This window comes from Thamnophis elegans, chromosome 7, assembly GCF_009769535.1.
Source record: "Thamnophis elegans isolate rThaEle1 chromosome 7, rThaEle1.pri, whole genome shotgun sequence".
NCBI lineage: Eukaryota > Metazoa > Chordata > Lepidosauria > Squamata > Colubridae > Thamnophis > Thamnophis elegans.
The window spans coordinates 78,231,124-78,252,339 of NC_045547.1; the positions used below are offsets into that span (position 1 = coordinate 78,231,124).

At 44.6% G+C, this 21,216-nt stretch overlaps 1 protein-coding gene across 1 annotated transcript in view; it reads right to left on the minus strand.

Moving 5' to 3' along the window:
* Nucleotides 1-21,216, minus strand: part of RELN (reelin) — a 380,071-nt gene that overhangs the window by 39,245 nt on the left and 319,610 nt on the right. Inside the window, 6 exon segments of the mRNA XM_032221885.1 lie at nucleotides 621-775; nucleotides 2,793-3,049; nucleotides 5,036-5,229; nucleotides 7,951-8,128; nucleotides 14,279-14,419; nucleotides 16,807-16,975. Coding sequence (XP_032077776.1) covers nucleotides 621-775; nucleotides 2,793-3,049; nucleotides 5,036-5,229; nucleotides 7,951-8,128; nucleotides 14,279-14,419; nucleotides 16,807-16,975 — 1,094 coding nt within the window.

Below are 21,216 nucleotides of genomic sequence, written 5' to 3' on the forward strand. Positions count from 1 at the left end.
CGAAGCGCCCATCGACGTGAGTGACGTTGAGTTGGCCATGACCACCCAGTCACATGACCACCGAGCCACCCCCTACCCAGCTGGTCATTAGGGGAGAGAACCGGTTGTTAAATTATTTGAATCCCACCACTGCCATCATTAGAACAGACTTTACAATAGGACTAAGGGTGAAGTGATAGCCGTATACCAATATTTGAGGGGCTGTCATTAAGAGGAGGGGTTCAATTTATTTTCCAAAGCACCAGAAGGCAGGACAAGAAACAAACTAATCAAGGAGAGAAGCAACATGGAATTAAGGAGAACATTCCTAAAAGTGAGGACAATTAATCAGTGGAACAAACTGCCTCCAGGAGTTGTGGGGGGCTCCATCACTGGAGGCTCTTAAGAAGAGATTGGACAGCCACTGGTCTGAAATGGAAGGGTCTCTTGCTAGAGCAGAGGGCTGGACTAGAAGACCTCCAAGGTGCCTGATTGATTGATTGGTATACTGATAAGTCAAAGGTTGATATCGAAGTACCGGCCAGGAATTTGTGGTTTAGACAAAACCAACTTCTTTTTGGAAAGCTATTTATGAATTCAAAGGTCCATGCAAATCTCCATTCTTCAAAAGTAGCGTTGACCTTGAACTGCATGATCCAATGCTCCGTAGGAGTGAGGTCATGGGTGATGGCGTAGGCCTCTCTGCCATCATGGCTACCGCACATCAGGACGCCATCCGGAGAATCACAGAATTTTTCGATGGAGCAATCGTCATGGAACATCCAGAGGTCGTTCACTTAAGAGAAAAAGCAAAATTCCGATCAGTATTTAAAAAAAAAAAAAAAATTCCAGTCAGCGTTTAAAAACTCCAGTCGGTATTTTAAAATCAACCCGTTTTGAAATTAAACAGGTTAATTAGGCTGTCTTAATTACTGAAAACCGGTGCCTGGATTTACTAATGCATTAAGGGATTGCAACACGATAATGAATTGTGTTTTTATAAACACAACAGTTTAGCTAGATTCTTACACTTTTAGAGGAAACTAAGCCTTGTGATAAGAGGGACGATGTGGCTCAGGGGCTAAGAGGCTGAGCTCGTCGATCAGAGAGGTCAGCAGTTTGGTGGTTCGAATCCCTAGCGCCGTTTAACGGAGGGAGCTCCCGTGACTTGTCCCACCTCCTGCCAATTCGAAAGCATGTAAAAATGCTAGAAAAATAGGGACCACTTTTGGTGGGAAGGAAACAGCGTTCCGTAAGCCTTTGGCGTTGAGTCATGCCGGCCACATGACCACGGAGATGTCTTCGGGCAGCGCTGGCTCTTCGGCTTTGAAACGGAGATGAGCACCGCCCCCTAGAGTCAGGAAGAACTAGCACATATGTGCCAGGGGAACCTTTACCTTTTTAAGCCTTCCAATAACACTATATTTCCCCCAGGCCTGCTTTGGCTCTTTCGATATCCTTTTATATACCTCTCTTTTAAATTGTTATCTGCTTAGAAAAAAAAGCAAATAGCTGATGCTTCTTAAAATCACTCTGGATGATTTCTGTGGTGGGTTTCTTCTTCTTATACAAATGTCAAGTAAAACTGTCATCCCAGTTCTAACATAAGGGTTGAATTTAAGTGGTGTTAAATTCAATCCTTCGTTTATCATTTGTAAAATTTACCTTTTTTTTTTGTTGGGCTGTTTCCTTATATTTGTCTACATTTTTGCGCTTCTGGACCAAGATTGCTGGGGGGCAAGAGGCTGACTCTGTAAACTGCTTAGAGAGGGCTACGAAAGAACTGGGAAGTGGCGTATAGGTCTAAGTGCTTGTTTTGGCTCCCCTCGCAACATCCGAATCAGAGGAGGAGGAGGTGTGGGAATCAGGTTCAGCATCAGGGCAACCTGAGAGCTCCAAGGAGGAAGAGGGAATGGAGCTGGCAGAGAGAGAGAGAGAGAGAGAGAGAGAGGGAGAGAGAGAGAGAGAGAGACAGGGAGAAGACAAAGAGAGAGACAGAGAGAGACAGTGAGAGACAGAGGAAAAAGAGAGACAGACAGAGAGAGAGTGAGAGACGGAGAGAAGAGAGAGAGAGAGAGACAGAAAGTGAGAGACAGAGAGAGGAGAGAGAGAAAGAGAGATGGGGGAGAGAGAGGGAGACAGACAGACAGACAGACACACAGACAGATAAAGGCAGAGCCTAGGCGGTCCCTCAGCCCCCAGATGCAGAGTTAACATCCCCCAGGTCTGCAGGAGGTTGATGAGGAAGAGGAGGAACAGCTGGGTCCAGTGCCTGACGTGCAGATGTGCAGAAGGCAGAGGAGAGGAGAGCAGTGGAAATCTATGGGCTGGTCCTTGGGACAGAAAAGCCACCATTGCTAGCGAAGCCCCACCCTAGCTCTGGGGATCGAAGGCAGGGGGTGGAAATGAATAGATGTGGCAGACAACTATTCATCTCCCTGCTGGATGGACTTGTTAGTCTGCTGGGAGAGAGAGACTTTTTGCCAGAGCTGCTGGGGCTCCTAATTAAATGAATCATTGATTTAAATATAGAAGATTTGTCGTGTTTGGGAGCTGGGTCAGAACAGCGCTATTGCTATCTTGTATTTCTCTCTCTCTCTCTCTCTCTCTCTCTCTCTCTCTCTCTCTCTCTCTCTCTCTCTCTCTCTCTCTCTCTCTCTCTCTCTCTTATCTATTTCACTCTTGAACCATTTGTTTTTGTTAGTTTTTATCTTTATTTGTAAACACATTTAATAAAATACATTGGGTCTTTTTTAAATTAAAAAAAAAAACCAGCGACTCTCCCACTGATTTGCAATTCCACGAAGGCTTACCTGTGGTTCTGTCGTCTACAAACATATCAAAAGCAATTCTGCCCGTCGGCCCCGCGTCAGCTGGAGACTGTTCGTGCTGGGGCAACGGCGCACTGCTAAATGTATCCAGCATCACCGTCCTCTGATCCGCCGAGCCCGAGATTAAGACGTTGTCAATTGCCCAATCGCTTTGGTCGAGACCTTCGTGTTTAGGCTGCCACCAGCGAAAACGAGTCCCCACTCGCTTGGCATCCGGAGGGAGGAGAATGTTTACGAAGCTAAACGGAGAAATGTCACACGCCGCTGGATTGAATATTTTAGAAAAATCGCATAGAAGTAATCCCTTGGCTTACAGCAATTCACTTAGTGACAGATTCGAAGTTACAGCGGCGCTGAAATAAAGTAATGCAACCCTTTTTCACACTTATGACTGTTGGGGCATCCTTCCTAGGTCGGTAGATTGTAGGGGGCAATAGACTGACTCTGTAAACTGCTTAGAGAGGGCTGTGAAGCGGTATGTAAGCCTAAATATTATTGCTACTCCTTCCTTCCTTCCTTCCTTCCTTCCTTCCTTCCTTCCTTCCTTCTTTATTCCCTTTCTCATTCTCCTTCCTGGTGGTGCAGTGAGTATTGCAGGCTGACTCTGCCCACTGCCTGGAGTTCGATACTGACCAGCTCAAGATTGACTCAGCCTTCCATCCTTCTGAGGTGGGTAAAATGAGGACTCTTGGAAGGGCAAGATGGTGACCACATAGAGAGGGGCTGTAAAGCACTGTGAAACAGTGTATAGGTTTAAGTGCTATTGCTGCCCCTTCCTTCCTTCCTTCCTTCCTTCCTTCCTTCCTTCCTTCCTTCCTTCCTTCCCTTCCTTCCTTCCTTCCTTCCTTCCTTCCTTCCCTCCTTCCCTCCCTCCTTCCTTCCTTCCTTCCCTCCTTCCTTCTTTATTCCCTTTCTCATTCTCCTTCCTGGTGGTGCAGTGAGTATTGAAGGCTGACTCTGCCCACTGCCTGGAGTTCGATACTGACCAGCTCAAGGTTGACTCAGCCTTCCATCCTTCTGAGGTGGGTAAAATGAGGACTCTTGGAAGGGCAAGATGGTGACCACATAGAGAGGGGCTGTAAAGCCCTGTGAAACAATGTATAAGTCTAGGTGCTATTGCTGCCCCTTCCTTCCTTCCTTCCTTCCTTCCTTCCTTCCTTCCTCCCTTTCCTCCCTTTCCTTCCTTCCTTCTTTATTCCCTTTCCCATCCTCATTCCTGGTGGTGCAGTGAGTATTGCAGGCTGACTCTGCCCACTGCCTGGAGTTCGATACTGACCAGCTCAAGGTTGACTCAGCCTTCCATCCTTCTGAGGTGGGTAAAATGAGGACTCTTGGAAGGGCAAGATGGTGACCACATAGAGAGGGGCTGTAAAGCACTGTGAAACAGTGTATAGGTTTAGGTGATATTGCTGCCCCTTCCTGCCTTCCTTCCTTCCTTCCTTCCTTCCTTTCCTCCCTCCCCTTTCTCATTCTCCTTCCTGGTATCGCAGTGGTTAGAATGCCGTATTGCAGGCTGACGCTGCCCACTGCCAGAGTCCTGACTGGCTCAAGGTTGACTCAGCCTTCCATCCTTCCAAGGTGGGTAAAATGAGGACCCAGATTGTTGGGGGCAATAGGCCGACTCTGTAAACCGCTTAGAGAGGGCTGTGAAAGCACTGTGAAGCGGTATATAAGTCCAAATGCTATTGCTTTCCCTATGGTCATGTCCTCAGAATTCAGATGGTGTCTCGGGGATCCCTTTTGCAACAAGCAAAATCAACAGGAAAGGTTGATTTGCCTTCTTGGTCTTAATTCAGTTTATTCATACGGACAGGATAAGGTTTTTATGACTTATCTCAGTGATCGCTAACATTTTTGGTGCCAAGTGCTGAAAGCATGCAGGCACCCATAATGCAATGCGCCCGCGCCCCCCCACCCCTGTGTATGCATGTGCAACCCCTTCCATGCATGCATGTGGACCCCCCTTGCGTGCACCCCTGCATGTGCGCCCCTGTCCCTGGCGTGCATGCATGCTCATCTATCCACATGCCCCTTGCTCCCCACACATGCACGGCGGAAACCTAAAAATTAGCTGGCCAATGGGAGGTGCACGTGCATGCAACGGCAGAACTGAGCTTGGATGATGTCTCATGTGCCCGTAGAGGGCGCCAAGTGTGCCCGTAGAGTGTGCAATATGTTCGCCACCATAGACTTATCTCAAGGGGCAACATGGACATAGCTATTACCCAGGCTTGCTGAACTGGTCATAAAATATTTCCATCAAAAGCGTCCACGTGATGCCGCCATTCGCTGAGTATTCCAGGAGAACTCCTTGGTTACGGCTGTTGGGGCTGATCAGGCATCCATACATGAAATAAAACTGAATGAATTCCGCCTTGGTGAGGTTGAGATCCACTGTCACGAGCAAACGGCTGCATCCCTTAGAAAAGAAAGAAAAAGATTCTGAACTTAATAACGGCAGCAAGATCGTTGGTGGCGCAGTACTGGAAGAAGGAAGAAGTGCCTACTATTCAAGAAGGGACATTAAAAGGGTTCCACCACAAAACCGCGGTGGAATAAAGCGCGCTCGACGAAAGCGCGTACATGACGTCATCACAGCGCGACGAAAACATCGCGCTGTGAGCGGTAAATTTAAAATTAAAGCGAAAACCTTACCCTAACCCCCCCAAACCTAACCTTAACCTAACCCTAAACCTAACCCTAAACCTAACCCTTAACCTAACGCTAAACCTAACGCTAACCCTGAACCTAACCCTAAACCTAACCCTAACGCTTAACGTAACCCTAAACCTAACCCTAACCCTTAACCTAACCTTAACCCTAACCCTAACCTTTACCTTTATGTGAATCGGCTTGCTTTAATTTAATTTTAATTTTAATTTAATTTATTTTTAATTTTTTTCGTTGCGCTGATGATGATGTCACGTACGCGCTTTCGTCGGGCGTGCTTTATTCTACCGTGGTTTTGACGGGTCACGCATTAAAAGTAGTAAACTTAGCAGAGATGGCCAAAATCTCAGCATATTTGAAGGACCATTCAGATGAGAAGTACAAGTTGGAATGGAGAAGATGGATTGACTACATTCAAAATAAATATCGGATTAAGGAATTTCAGTTAGCTTATGAATGAACAAGGAATGTTATAATTTACCTAAATTTAGTTTAATAAAAGGGGAGTTAAAGTACAAGAGGGAGGTAGGAAGCTATAGTTAGTTAGCTTATGTTAGTGTATGATTGTTAAATGTTTATACCCGGTAATTTGCTCTGGGAAGTTGTGGGGGAGGGAGGGTTGGAGGCAGAGGTGGGTTCCTACCAGTTCGCACCTATTCAGTAGAACCGGTTCGTCAAATCTACCGAACCGGTTAGAAGAGGTTCCACCAGTGGACCCGGAAAGCAGGCCACACCTACGTAAGAGGTTCCAAAATTTTTTGAAACCCACCACTGCCACACACACACACACACACACACACACACACACACAGAGAGAGAGAGAGAGAGAGAGAGAGAGAGAGAGAGGCTCACACAGAGAGAGAAAGAGAAAGAGAAAGAAAGGAAGAAAGAAAAAAAGAAAAAAAGAAAAAGTGAGAGATGAAAGAAAAAAAGGAAAAAGGGGCAGAGAGACAAAAGGAAGGAGAGAGAGAGAGAAAGAGAGAGAGAGAGAAAACACATGGTCGGCAAGCCACTCCCACAAAGTCACATGGCCGGCAAGCCACTCCCACAAAGGAGGCCACACCCGCAGAGTAGGTTCGAAATTTTTTTGAGACCCACCGCTGGTTGGAGAGGGGGGAGGGTTGGGGTGGGGGGAGAGAAGGGGAAGGGGAAATATTTGTAAAATTTATTAAAACTTTTCAATTAAAAAAAAAGAAAAGAAGGAAAAAGTCGAGAGCGCTAACGGTTAAAAAAGAAGCAGCCGCAATTTCGTATTGTTAAATGATACGCTCAGAAGGACAATCGTCGTTGTCGTTTCTTCTCTTCAAGGAAGGCAAAAGGAGGATTAAGAGTTCTATGAATAAGGATGTGAATTGCGTTTTGACTCAATCCAGAATAGGAGCTTTGGTGCAGATGAGAGCAGCAGGAAAGGTTTCCAGCAGAATATATTATTGTAGCGGGACAATTTGGTTTCTCCAAAGTTGTTTCCCCAATCATTAACGGTTTATTAATTTATTTGTATCCCGCTTTTAGTGTTTTTATCAACAACTCAAGATGGTGGATGTGTCCAACACACCTTCCTCCTCCTATTTTTTCTCATAACAACAATCCTGGAAGGTGGGTTGGGATAAGAGATACAGACTGGCCCAAGGTCACCCAGTTAGCTTTCATGGCTAAGGCGGGACTAGAACTCTCAGTCTCCTGATGATTGGCCCAAAGTCCTCCAGCTGGTTTTCTTGGTTAAGGTGGGACTAGAACTCACATTCTCCTGATGATTGGCCAAAAGTCCTCCAGCTGGCTTTCTTGGTTAAGGTGGGACTAGAACTCCCAGTCTCCTGATGATTGGCCAAAAGACCTCCAGCTGGCTTTTGTGGTTAAGGTGGGACTAGAACTCACAGTCTCCTGATGATTGGCCCAAAGTCATCCATTGATTTTCTTGGCTAAGGTGGGACTAGAACTCACAGTCTCCTGATGATTGGCCCAAAGTCATCCACTGGTTTTCTTGGCTAAGGTGGGACTAGAACTCACAGTCTCCTGGTGATTGGCCCAAAGTCATCCAGGTGGCTTTCATGCCTAAGGTGTGACTAGAACTCATCTCCTGCTTTTTATCCTAGTGCCTTAACCACTAGGCCAAACTGGCTCTCTATATGAAAACAACTTAAGAGTTTATAGTCCTATTCAACACAGCCCAAGAAGTTTGCAAGCTTGAATCGTTATTTTTCAATTAGGCTGGGTTAATATCTTAAGGCTTTCTTTCTTCTCTTTAAAGAAATAAGAAGAAAAAGAAATATTTTAAAGAAATATTTCAAAATATTTTGCTTTTCTATGCACACCCATGTCCAGGAAATCATCATATTGACAGCAAGGCGAAGAGAGTTCCAGAAACATCAACCCAAGAAAGAGAAGGCAGCCTGGGGGAGGGGGGGGGGAGGGAGCCGCCATAAATGACCTGCTGGAGATGAACAACATGCCCGAAAATCCAAATACTAACCCCGCTAAAATGAAGAACCATCCCAGAAGCCACCGCACCGCAGACGGTGCTCAGTTTCCCTCCATTGACAGTTAGCCAGTTCTGGCTGGTTGGGGCACGGTTGAAATTGTCTTTCAGCTGTGTGGGGAGGAACACATCTGGCTCGTCGCAGTATAACCCGCTCCAGTTTTCATCACACCTGCAAAAGACAGCAGACAGAGAACCCAATTAGAGACAAACACCCGATATTTAAGGGTTTCAGCAAGATGAATGAGTTTCATCGACAGTGTTAGCTTCCTCGAATCTCAGAGATGGGCTCCAACCGGTTCGACACGGTTTGGCCGAATAGGTAGTAACTTGGTTCAAAGTTTGGTTCAAAACTGTTCCACTGAAAAGTTCTTGGCTTTAATGCAAAGAAGAAATAATATTTGGAGAGGCACAACCGATGACCCTGTACAATTCAGCCTGCTGTTTTTAATGGTTCACTGACAATTGTGCGATAGACAAAACCGTGCCAACAAAACCACGACGTCGAAATCACTAATTGATTTTTGACAAAAGCGCGACGACAAAATTTCCGCCCCTCGTTTTGTGAAATCATACTTTTGAAGTAACTACTTGGCAGTGCTACTTTGGGGGCTTCGAAGCTCCAGGTCGTGATGAGCTGGTAGAAGACATGGTGTGGAAATTAAGAAAATTATGGAATTATCAGTCGGTTGCAGGTGGTTAAGAGAGAAGAAAGCAACGTTGCCATATATACACACACGCACATAAAATTGGCAAATAAAGTTAATTCCACTTCCAACAGCAGATGAGCTGTTGGAAGTGACAATTATACAAGAAGCTAAATTAAAGGCCTTCAGAAAAAAAACAACGTGAATATGGTACGGCAGATTTCAGAAATTGCAGTCGGAGGCCAGATTTGAAAATCCACGCAGTAAAAGCATCAGCTGTAGAGCAGAATACAATAAACACTCTTCAACGGAACTGTGTTTTTTTTTTGGAAATATTTTCGGAACTGTGATTTAAAACAAGACTGCAGGGATAGCTCGCCGAGTCATAATAATAAGAAACCACAAAATGGCAACTTCCCAAGCTATTTCTTTCTTCTTTTTTTTTTGCCAGATTTGTAAATTATACCACTAAATATAAAATATTAAACTTGGCACACAATGATCCTCTCTAGTGACATCAATCTAACAGGTTTTAGCTGGCTCGCACGGTGCCCTGGATAAAAGATGTTATCTAAAACGTGTTGGGTTTTTACATAATAAAATATTTTTCACTGGCACTTTGGATAGTTTTTTTCCCCTGTTTCTGGCTTGATTTTTAATATCTGACTTCCATTTTTTTTTTTTTTGCCCATCACTATCTTATAGATAAAACAATCTTTTTTCTGATATTTTAAGTCAAAAGCTGTGAGTAAAGGAAAGGTTTCAAGTTTTTCCCTAACCAAATTAGAGTGGAGGGATTCTGGGACCGTTACAACTTGCGCCGGGGGTCGGCAACCTTAAACATTCAAAGAGCCACAAAGGTTCTAAACCAGTGGTGAGTTTCAAAAAATTTTTTAGAACCTCTTCTGTAGGTGTGGCCTGCTTTGTGGGAGTGGCTTGCTGGCCATGTGACTGGGTGGGAGTGGCTTGTCAGCCATGTGACCGAGTGGGTGTGGCTTAGCAGTCATGTGACTGGGTGGGAGTGGCCAACTTGTAAAATGTGGTGAAACTCACTTAACAACGCTCTTGCTTAGCAACCAAAATGTTGGCTCAGAAACTCTGGCATTTGAAGCATGCAAGTCTTAAAGCTGTCAAGTTACAAGACCCTCATACCCCTAACCCTTTAGGAAAAAAAACCCCAGGGGTGTTCAAACATGACAGCTTTAAGACTTGTGGACTTCAATTCCCAGAATTCCTCCTCTCGTCTTCATCTTGATGATGTGAAGACGGGCGGGGGAGGGAGCTGGAACCGGTTCTAAACGGCACTGTAGATTTGTGGAACTTCTTCTATAGAAGAGATTAGAACTGGCAGGAACCCACGCCTGTCCTAAATGGAAGTCCACTGTTCAATTCTGGAGCCAACTGGAAGTCCTGTTCCCCCATCATAGAGTCTCCTCCTAATACGGCATCCTTTTTCCTCTACCTGTCCTAACCGAAAGCCCTATCAATTGTGGAGCCGACCAACGACAGGGAGCCGCAGCAGAAAGATGAAAGAGCCACATGCGGCTCCGGAGCCACAGATTGCCCCATCCCTGACTTAGGTGACATGAGAAAATATTTAAACGGGATCAACAGTTATTTTGTCTTCCTGACAATGTTTTATATGTAACTCTATGAGGAAATACAAAGCGAGTTAAATTCTTTCATTTTTGATAATAATAATAATAATTGTCATTATTATTACTACCAGTACTATTCCACCATAAACACTGGAGGCCAATGAATTTGTTCTGACACCAAGTTTTATAAGCAGCTGGTAAACCTCCCCCCACCGCCCAGGGAATCAAATAAAGAAGTAGGTGAAAACCACAAAAATGGATTAACACGCTTCTATCAAATTTACATTTTTGTTTTATCTGGCACTTTTTAAAGGCAAGGTGCAGGCCCCCTAATCTTAACTGAACAGGATATTTTAATTACTATAAGCTTCCCAAGTCATCCCAAAGCTGCTTTTTCAAGAGGCAACTGGACTTTCCATTTTTTCTTTGAAGAAGTTTCACTGCTCATCCAAGAAGCTTCTGAAAAGCGAAACATCTTCAACGAAAAAAAAAAAGGCCAGTTCCCTCTTGAAAAAAAAAGCACTTTTGGGATAACCATGACCTGGATGACTGAGAATCTCCATGGATTTCCCGAGTAACAGCACCTAAATAGCATCTACCCTGTTTCCCTGAAAATAAGTCCTCCCCAGATAATAAGCCCAATCGAGCTTTTGAGCACATGCGCTAAAATAAGCACTCCCCGTAAATATTTAAACGCATACGCAGCTAGTCCCTGCCATTTCCTTCAGTTGCTTGCTGTGCAAACAACACGAAGCAAGGCCAGTGGGGGGGGGAGAGAAGGGGGAACATGTCCCATGCACCCCACACGCCCTTACCTAGAGCCTGTAGAGCCGAGGTGGCGCAGTGGTAGAGTGCAGTACGGCAGGCCACTTCAGCTGACTGCTATCTGCAGTTCAGCGGTTCAAATCTCACCGGCTCAGGGTTGACTCAGCCTTCCATCCTTCCGAGGTGGGTAAAATGAGGACCCAGATTGTGGGGGCGATATGCTGACTCTGTAAACCGCTTAGAGAGGGCTGAAAGCCCTATGAAGCGGTATATAAGTCTAACTGCTATTGCTATTGCTATTACCTAATGGCCACTCCCACAACCCTAGCCACTGCAATAGCAATAGCAATAGCAGTTAGACTTATATACCGCTTCATAGGGCTTTCAGCCCTCTCTAAGCGGTTTACAGAGTCAGCATATTGCCCCCAACAACAATCCGGGTCCTCATTTTACCCACCTCGGAAGGATGGAAGGCTGAGTCAACCTTGAGCCTGTGAGATTTGAACAGCAGAACTGCAGAACTGCAGTCAGCTGAAGTAGCCTGCAGTGCTGCATTTAACCACTGCGCCACCTCGGCTCTGCGTCCCTCCTGTCATGCTAATGGCCGCCACAAAAAGAGCGGCAGGCCCAGCGACGCGCAACACAGCAGCAGCCATGAGGTGATCATGCTCGCCGCCTCCTGCACCTCAAAAATTATAAGACCTCGCCGAAAACAAGGCCGAGTGCTTCAGGGATCAAAGGAAAATAAGACCCTGCCTCATTTTCGGGGAAACATAGTAAATGACGAAGGGTGTGTTTAAAAAAATATAGTCTAAACAATTGAAATAAATTTGGTACATTAGACCTCTTCAATCCAGTTCCGCCAAAACTACATTTAAAAAAAAAAATGACATATAAATGGTGCACTAATCCATCACAGCCGACCATTTAATTGTAAAATTCCCTTTAATCGTTGCGTTAGGAAAGTGGTTCTATTATCTGTCTTCGCAGATGTTGCCAAAAAAATAATGCACGAGGAATTTTAGTAGCTGTGGTTTTTTTTCCCCTAACAGGGAGAGGAGCAGTGATACTGATCTAGAGGCACTGTCATCAGAGCCTCCACTGGGTCGATGATAATTGATATTAACGATAGCTTTGGATTATTGCGCTGGCTGAAGAATCGTCCAAGCGCTGAAGATAAGGCAAAATAATGGGGCCAATTATTTTCATGAATTGTTTTATTGATCTTTCTGACTGCACAGAATTTGTTCCGCTTCATTAGCCCACATTCATGGTTGGGAGACATTTTGTTTTGAGAGGAGACCGAAAGAGATTAATTCGAACGGGGAAGCTGGTTAGTTTGAATTCTGAGAATAAGCCAACTGAACTGATTATATCCCAAGTCAGTGAGGGGGAACCTTTTTCGGCACCGAGTGCCAAAAAGGAAGCCTGCGTGCACGTATGTGCTCATCTGGGCCGCAACCCGGAAGAGGAGCTGCCCAGGAGGCGCGCGCGCGACAGAAATTGAACTTCCGGTTTGCACGCCCCTGACAGCTAATCTTCCAGTTACTGGCATAGCAATAGCAATAGCAGTTAGACTTATATACCGCTTCATAGGGCTTTCAGCCCTCTCTAAGTGGTTTACAGAGTCAGCATATCGCCCCCACAGTCTGGGTCCTCATTTCACCCACCTCGTTAGGATGGAAGGCTGAGTCAACCTTGAGCCAGTGAGATTTGAACCGCTGAACTGCAGATAACAGTCAGCTGAAGTGGCCTGCAGTACTGCACTCTAACCACTGTGCCACCTCGGCTCCTGCATGTGTGATGATCATCTGGAAGACCAGCTCCTCCAGTTTCTGGCACTGCCATATGCACGAAGGCCAGCTGATCATCACACACGGATGCGCACCAGAAACCCGGGAGAGGAATGGATGACGGCGCATGTAACAGGCGACATGACTAAGCATGCCACTTCGGGCACAAGTGCCATAGGATCGCTATCACGGTCCTCAGTGAAAACCATGCACAACAAGTCCTCGACTTGCCACCACAATGGGGCCCAAAATTTATGTCACTAAGCGAGACATTTTAAAGTGAATTTTGATCCGTTTTTTGACCCTTTTTGCCACAGCGGTTAAGGCTGTAAAAGGGGATTGTGTGACCTTAGGGCGCTGCAACCATCATAAATGTGAAGCAGTTGCCAAGTGGCTGAATTTTGATCACATGACCGTGGAGATGCTGCAACGGTCGCTAAGTGTGAAAAACAGGCACAAGTCACTCTTTTTTAGCGCTGTTGTAACTTTGAACGGTTACCAATTGAATCATTGTAAGTCGAGAACTACCTTTATTTCTTTGTGATATTTAGTGGGGCGGTCTGGTCCACACTACAGGTAGTCCTCAACTTACAGCAGTCCATTTAGTGACCATTTGAAGTTACAAAAAAAAGTGACTCATGAACAGAGGTAGTATTCAGCCGGTTCGGACTGGTTCACTCGAACCAGTAGCGGAAATCACGGTTGGCTCTCTGCTGTCCTTTTTAGGCTGGGCGCATGCGCAGAAGGCGTGCGTGTAAGCAAAGGACATGTGCGGAAGGGGTGCGTGCACCCGTGAATCAGTGGGAACAAAATGTGAAACCCACCGCTGCTCGTGACTGAACAAAGTGACTGAACAAAGTCACTTTGTTCAGTAATGTTTGAACAGTCATTAAATGAAGTCTTGTAGGTCGAGGAGATAACCTGTAGTTACTCTAACACAGGGGTCAGCAAATGCGGCTCTGGAGCCGCATGTGGCTCTTTCCTCCCTCTGCTGTGGCTCCGTCACCGGTCAGGGCCACAATTTTGAGAGGAGCTTCCGGTGGGGCGGGGGGGGGGAAGAAGCAGTGCTTATGCAGTGTCCTATGACTTAAGGCAGGGGTCAGCAAACTGCGGCTCTGGAGCTGCATGTGGCTCTTTCCTCCCTCTGCTGCAGCTCTGTCACTGGTCGGCGCCACAATTTTGAGAGGAGCTTCAGTGGGTGGGGTGGGGGGGAGAGAAGCACAGTGTGCCAGAAGAAGACTCTGTGGACAGAAGGAGGGTTTTCCAGTTGTCTCCACAATTGATAGGGCTTTCGGTTATGACAGGTAGAGGAAAAAGTGCTCTGTGCTAGGAGGAGACTCTATGGTGGGGGAACTGAACTTCCGGTCAGCTCTAGAATTGAACAGGGGGTGTCCGGTTAGGACCTTTGTGGCTCCCGGTGTTTTCTTTTCTGTGGGAAACGCGTCCAAGTGGCTCTTTGAGTGTTTACGTTTGTTGACCCCTGCTCTAACGTGTCTCTCTCAGTGGAGTTAATACTTACACGCAGTTTCCTTCAGTACATCTTCCATGCCCGCTGCACATATCTATACAGCCGTCGCCTATGTAGACATTGTCAATAGCCCACGTTTGCTGCTTGTCAAAAGGAGCTGTTTGGTGCCAACGGAAGCGGGTCGCATCCGATCTTTAGGAAAGACGACACGTGAAAAAAACAACAACACAGTGCTTGTGGAGTTAAGGCCTGAGAACCAGCACATTCCGTCTGTGGTGTCGATCAAACAGAAACTGTGGCTTTATTCAACAAATAAACAAAATCCAAATAATGAAAGAGGGAAACAACCTGGGATTAAGGAGAAACTTCCTAAGTGAGGACAATTAACCAGGGGAACAGCTGGCCTCCAGACGTTGTGGTGCTGCTCCACCACTGGAGGCTTTTAAGAAGAGACTGGACAGTCAATTGTCTGAGAAGGAATAGGTTCTACTGCGTGAGCAGGGGGCTGGACTAGAAGAGAGGTCTTCTTCCAATCTATTCTATTCCTACTATTCTATTCCTATTCCTTATTCTATTCTCTATTCTCTATTCTATTCTATTCTATTCCCATTCCCATTCCTTATTCTATTCCTATTCCTTATTTTATTCCTATTCCCCATTCTATTCTATTCTATTCCTATTCCATTCCTATTCCTTATTCTACTCCTTATTCTACTCCTTATTCTATTCTATTCTATTCTATTTCTATTCTATTCCTATTCCTATTCTATCCTATTTCTATTCCTTATTCTTATTCTTATTCCTATTCCTATTCCTATTCTATTCATATCCTATCCTATCCTATCCTATCCCTATCCCTATCCCTATCTCTATTCCTATTCTATTCCTATTCCATTCCTATTCCATTCTATTCTACTCTTTTCCTATTTCTATTCCGATTATTATTTCTATTTCTATTAACAGTAGATGGCAGCATTAAACTTCGGACCAAGTCTGCTCCCGAAAAGGAACAAAACTTTTGTTCAAGCAGATTGCAACCCTATTTGCTTATTCTGTTTATACTCTGTACCCCCAACATTTTTTTCCCCTCTTCGGTGTTCCTCCAATTTTTCAATCAGAGTAGGGTGATCTTTGAACTTAACCCATTGGTTTTATAGTCTCAACTATTTCTGATAAATTGGAAACAAAATTTTAAAAGCCCGAGGTGTGTTTATGGTTTAAGTACGAACCCTCTTTTTTTCTTATTACTCTGCATCCTGTTTTTAGGGCAATTGAGACCGGTTTCCTCACCGTATAAAGGAGGTACTTGAGAAATTGTTTGTCTATAAGAACCTTTTGGTTTTGCCCGACTCTTGGTGATTTTATAGGCAAGTGATCTCCATGGTACAGCTTGGAGCTGAAAACAGCTCCCCCACCAGTTGTTTTATGCTTGACTTGTAGGAGGTTAGCACCCATCCCTCTCCTAGAAGAATGAAATATTCTAGGAAATATTAAAAAGACAGAATATTGTGTTTCCCTGGATATTGTTGGAAGAAAAGTCCTTCTGGGTTCAATTCCAAGTGGGGAAAAAGACACTAGAAACATGGAGGCTGTTTGGAAAGATGGTTTAATGGTGGGCAGGACCACCTGGCTTGAGGTCCTGAACAGAAAAGGGTGGGGTCACATGCTTCCAGATGTTGGGCGAAGAAGAAAAGCTAACTGAGGACAAATATGCAACTTGTAGAATTCCTTTGGAAAACAAGAAACGTGTAGCCAGGGGTGGGATTCAGCCGGTTCGGCTGAACCAGATTCTAATTTTACATCTAGTTCACCAAACTGGTAGTTGAAAGGACTGGCTGGCCCCGCCCACCCCATCCCTCCCGGGAGTCTCCACGTGGCCCATTTTGGATGCTAGGCAAGTGCAGGGCCTGCGCAGAGGCTCCAGGAGAGCAAAAAACAGGCCTCCCAGAAGTTCAGGAAATGAGCCCGTTTCTAGTCTCCGGAGCAGGGGGATTCAAATAATTTAACAACCTGTTCTCTGCCCTAATGACCAGCTGGGTAGGTGTGACTCGGTGGTCATGTGACTGTATAGGCATGGCCAACTTGACATCACTCACGTCAATGGGAGCTTCGCCTTAGCTGTCACAATGTAATAAGGGTTAACCAGAGAGGCAGTTTCTGTAAGCAGGGCAATAAAGATTAGACTAGAAACAACACCAGGATATTTCCTTCCTGCCTTCCTTACAGGATTAGCCCTGTAAAGTGGGATAAAACAAAATGAGATTTCTTCCAATTCTCCCAACTGCTTAGAAAGTTACGAACCGGTTCTCCTGAATAGGTGCGAACCGGCTGAATCCCACAACTGCTCTGGAGGGCCTCTGAAGGTTAGGGAGGGTGAAACTGCCCCCCCCCCGAAGGCTAAGTAGGCCACACCCACCATGGCCACACCTATCCAGAAACCTGGCAGAGAACCGGTTATTACAATTTTTGAATCCCACCCCTGCACGTAGCTATTGTGGAAAAAGAGACCACTGTTTTCAAAGTCATAATATAATGGGAAACTCGTTATGCTGGATAAAAGCGTGCCAAATATCACTCACCTGGTGTAAGGAGGAAGTGGCAAGATAATTCTTGTCCATTTGTTGAAGGTGTCGGATACCAAGACCCTCTGGAGGTGATACCTGTTGCATTCTACGTTAGTAGGAAGGCAGTCCCTTACCACAGATTGCCATGTCAAACCAAGGTCCACAGAATATTCCAACTCAATAGCTAAAAAAAGAAGAAGAATGAAACGCAAACATTGTAAGATTGGGTTATAGGCAAGCATTAAAATATTACACGCGAAAAGATGATAAAAACAGCACATTGATTTTAAAGCCGGAATTATTTCTGTTGGGGATTTAACCTGAAATTTATAGTAAACTCCGCAGCTAGAATAGTATTTGCACAACACTGGAAAAGTGAAGCGATTCCTACTGATGACAAAGTGATTAGGAAAATATTAGAATGTGCAGAAATGAATATATTAACATTGGCGATTAAGGAGAAAGAGCAAACTGAATATCATATGATATGGGAATTATTTTAGAGAATAAAAATGGAAGTTGGAAATAAAAGGAGATTAAAGAAGAGTAGAAAATATGTTAAGATAGAATATAAATAATATGATAATTGTTAGCATTATGATGATGAGGACTATTACTGTATGTTTAATGTAATTATTATATTTTTATAAGAAGGAATAACCTGTTCGTTATTTCTTCTTATAAAAATATAATAATTACATTAAACATACAATAATAGTATAGTAGAATTACAGTATAATTCTAAGATTAGAAAATCAATATCAATTTAAATGATGTTGTAATTTGCATAGAGATATTTGTACCCAAATGACACATTGTTTAAGGAAAGATGGAATTTTCATATTTAACAAAACAAATAAAAACTTTTTATTAAAAAAAAATGCACATGAAGATGAATAGAGATAACTTTTTTTTGAAAATTTTATTAATTTCATATATACATTCACAATTATATGATCTCATAACTATTATTAATAATATGTATTTATAAAAAATTTTCCCCTACAGTTGACAATATACTTGAGGTTACTTTCTTACCATCCCATAACTCCATCTTATCTTACAACATTCCTACTTCTTCTTCCTTCCTTCCCTCCTTCCTTCCCTCCTTCCTTCTTTCCCTCCCCTCCTTCCTCCCCTTCCCTCCTCCCCTTTTCTTCTCTCCTTCTTTCCTTCCCTCCTCCTTCCCTGCTTCCTTCCCTCCTTCCTTCCCTCCTTTCTTCTCTCCTCCTCTCCTTCCTTTCCCCCTTCCTTTCCTCCTACCTTCCCCCCTTCCTTCTCTCCTACATTCCCTCCTTCCTTCCCTCCTTCCTTCTCTCCTTCGAATAGAGATAACTTGAATGACTGCTCCAAAGGGACTTTTGTTCAAAGGCAACTGGGCTGCCTTGGTTTTCCTTTGAAAACGTTTCACTTCTCATCCAAGAAGCTTCTTCGGTTCTTCGGTCAGAGCTGAAGAAGCTTCTTGGATGAGGAGCGAAACATTTTCCAAGAAAAACCAAAAAAGACTGGTTGCCTTCTGAAAAAGCATCTTTGGGACAACCATGACCTAGTGACCTCGATAGTTGGGTGTTGTGGCCCAGCCGGAGCCGTTGGAGCTGTCACCAGACTCCTTATGGAGGCTTATAGAATGCTGCTGCGGGATGGGGGGGGGCAAAAAACAGCCCGTTCTTTGCTCATTTCTGCCCTCCCCAGCCCCCAGGAGCTCTCTGAAAGCCTCCATAATGCTCTGCAGGGCCATTTTGGTGAAGGGAGGCAAAAAAAATGCTATATTCGATGTATAAGACGCTCTACATGGGGCTGCCCTTGAAGAGTGTTCGAAGACTCCAGCTGGTCCAGAAAGCAGCCGCGTGAGCGATTGTGGGTGCACCCAGGTACACCCACGTCACACCTATCCTCCGCGAGCTGCACTGGTTACCAATTAGTCTCCGGATCCACTTCAAGGCGCTGGTCGTTACCTATAAAGCCCTTCATGGCATCGGACCTGGGTACCTGAGAGACCGCCTCCTGCCGATCACCTCCCATAGACCGATTAGATCTCACAGGTTAGGTCTTCTCCGGATCCCATCTGCCAGCCAATGTTGGCTGGCGACTCCCCGGGGAGAGCCTTCTCTGTTGCAGCTTCAGCCCCTCTGGAACGATCTCCCCGTGGAGATCCGGACCCTTACTACCCTCCCGGCCTTCCGCAAAGCCATTAATTCCTGGCTGCTCCAGCAGGCCGGGGGGCTTTCGAAATATCCAGCCCCTCGGAAATTGTGACTGTTGTGTATTTTAATATGTTGTTTTGTGTATTATCCCCTTCCCTTGTTTTATTGTAAGTCGCCCGGAGTCCTTCGGGAGTGGGCGGCATACAAGATCAATAAAACTAAACTAAACTAAGCCCAGATTTTCAGCCTCTTTTTGGGGGGAAAAAGGTGCATCTTCCACTCCGAAAAATACGGTAATCAGATAGGCAACTGAGTGTGTTTAAGAGTGAACTAATGCTGTTAGGCATTTGGGTCTTGCGGTTGTAGGTGATCTCTGCCGGTGAATGTAGTTATATTTTTATGAGTTGGATTGTTTCTGGCTTCTGGCATTCGGTTGTTGTTATCTGCACTTCTGATGGTTATAGCCTTGTATTCCAACTCCTCTTGGGATCTGGATGGCTTAAATCCAGCCAGCTTAAATAAATATACAGCCATAAAAAATAAATCAAACGGAGGGCAGGTTATGGAGCCGCCGAGAAGTTCATTGGCAGGCCCCGATGGATAAATCAAGGCATTTAGGCCGACAGAAATGATAATGAAGTTCTGAAATAGGCACAGGTGTTGAAATTGGAGATATGCGGCGTGGAGTTTCTCAGCCTTGGCAACCTGGAGGTGTGCAGACTCCAATTGTGGAAGTCCACACGTTGCCAGCGCTGAGAAAAATTGGCAATAGCGATGGAGAGCCTGTACTATGAACTGGCACACTTTCGTGGTTCAGATTGATCCTTAACTGCATCTTTGCCAAGTGATCTCAGGCAGGTCATTGCTGGTAGTCCTCTACTTACAAAGTTCCCTTAGGGGGCCATTCAAAGTTACAAAAGCTGCGGAAAAAAAGAGGAATGAAGCCGTGTCTCTATACACTGTCGATTTCTTTTCAATAGTACGGTTTTAGGATATTTAGGTGTTTATGTGTGACACTTTATGTCACACCTAAATTAGGCATGAGGGCAGGACCAAGAAGCAATGGGTGGAAACTAATCAAGGAGAGGCGCAACCTAGAACTAAGGAGAAACTTCCTGACAGTGAGAACAATTGATCAGTGCCTGCAGGAGTTCTGAATGCTCCAACACTGGAAGTTTTTAAGAAGAGATTGGATAACCATTTCTCTGAAATAGTATAGGGTTTCCTGCTTGAGCAGGGGGTGGGACTAGAAGGCCTCCAAGGTCCCTTCCAACTCTTCTTTATTCTACTATTCTATTCTATTCTATTCTATTTTACCTCATCCCATATTCTATTCTATTCCATCCCATCCCTTATTCTATTCTATTCTATCCCACATTCTATTCTATTATATCCCATATTCTATTCTATTCTATCCCATCCCATCCCATTCCATCCCATATTCTATTCTATTCTATTCTATTCTATCCCATCCCGTCCCATATTCTATTCTACTCTATTCTATCCCATCCCATATTCTATTCTACTCTACTCTATTCTATTCTATCCTATCCCATCCCATATTCTATTCTATTCTACTCTATCCCACCCCATCCCATATTCTATTCTATTCTATCCCATCCCATCCCATTCCATCCCATATTCTATTCTATCCCATCCCATCCCATATTCTATTCTATTCCTCTACTCTACTCTACTCTACTCCACTCCACTCCACTCCACTCCACTCCACTCCACTCCATTGTTGTAAATCGAGGACTACCTGTATATACACAGAAAGACAAATAAGCTCAGATGACCTTCTCATAAGTGGCGTAATTCTCATGGATAAGATTTCTGACAGATGAACAGCGCTAGAATGAATTGGAACTTTAAAATGAAGAGTCAGGATTGCATTTGGGCTGGGAGTTAATTTCCCCTTTCCATTGGAATGGCTTCGTTACTTATAAGTAAATAACTATCTGCTTCATTCATTTTCTTTAAGGGTCATTCCCATTGTTACACTGAATTCTGACGTACGGGGTGTGAGCTTAATAGATATACGCGATCCCATTCCACTCTTGTCAAATTTAAACCCACTGCACGCCAATATAATTTATAGAAGTGCAAAGAAAATGTTAAGATAGTATTTTGGTCTCTGGAGTTAGAGACATTGTAATTATTTAGAGCATGGCACCCCATAAGATGAGGAATTACGAGAAATCAAAGCCAGGATGGGAGATTTATGTGAGGAATGTCCAGCTCTTTTCTCCTAGGTATGAATTACTCAGAACAGCAAATA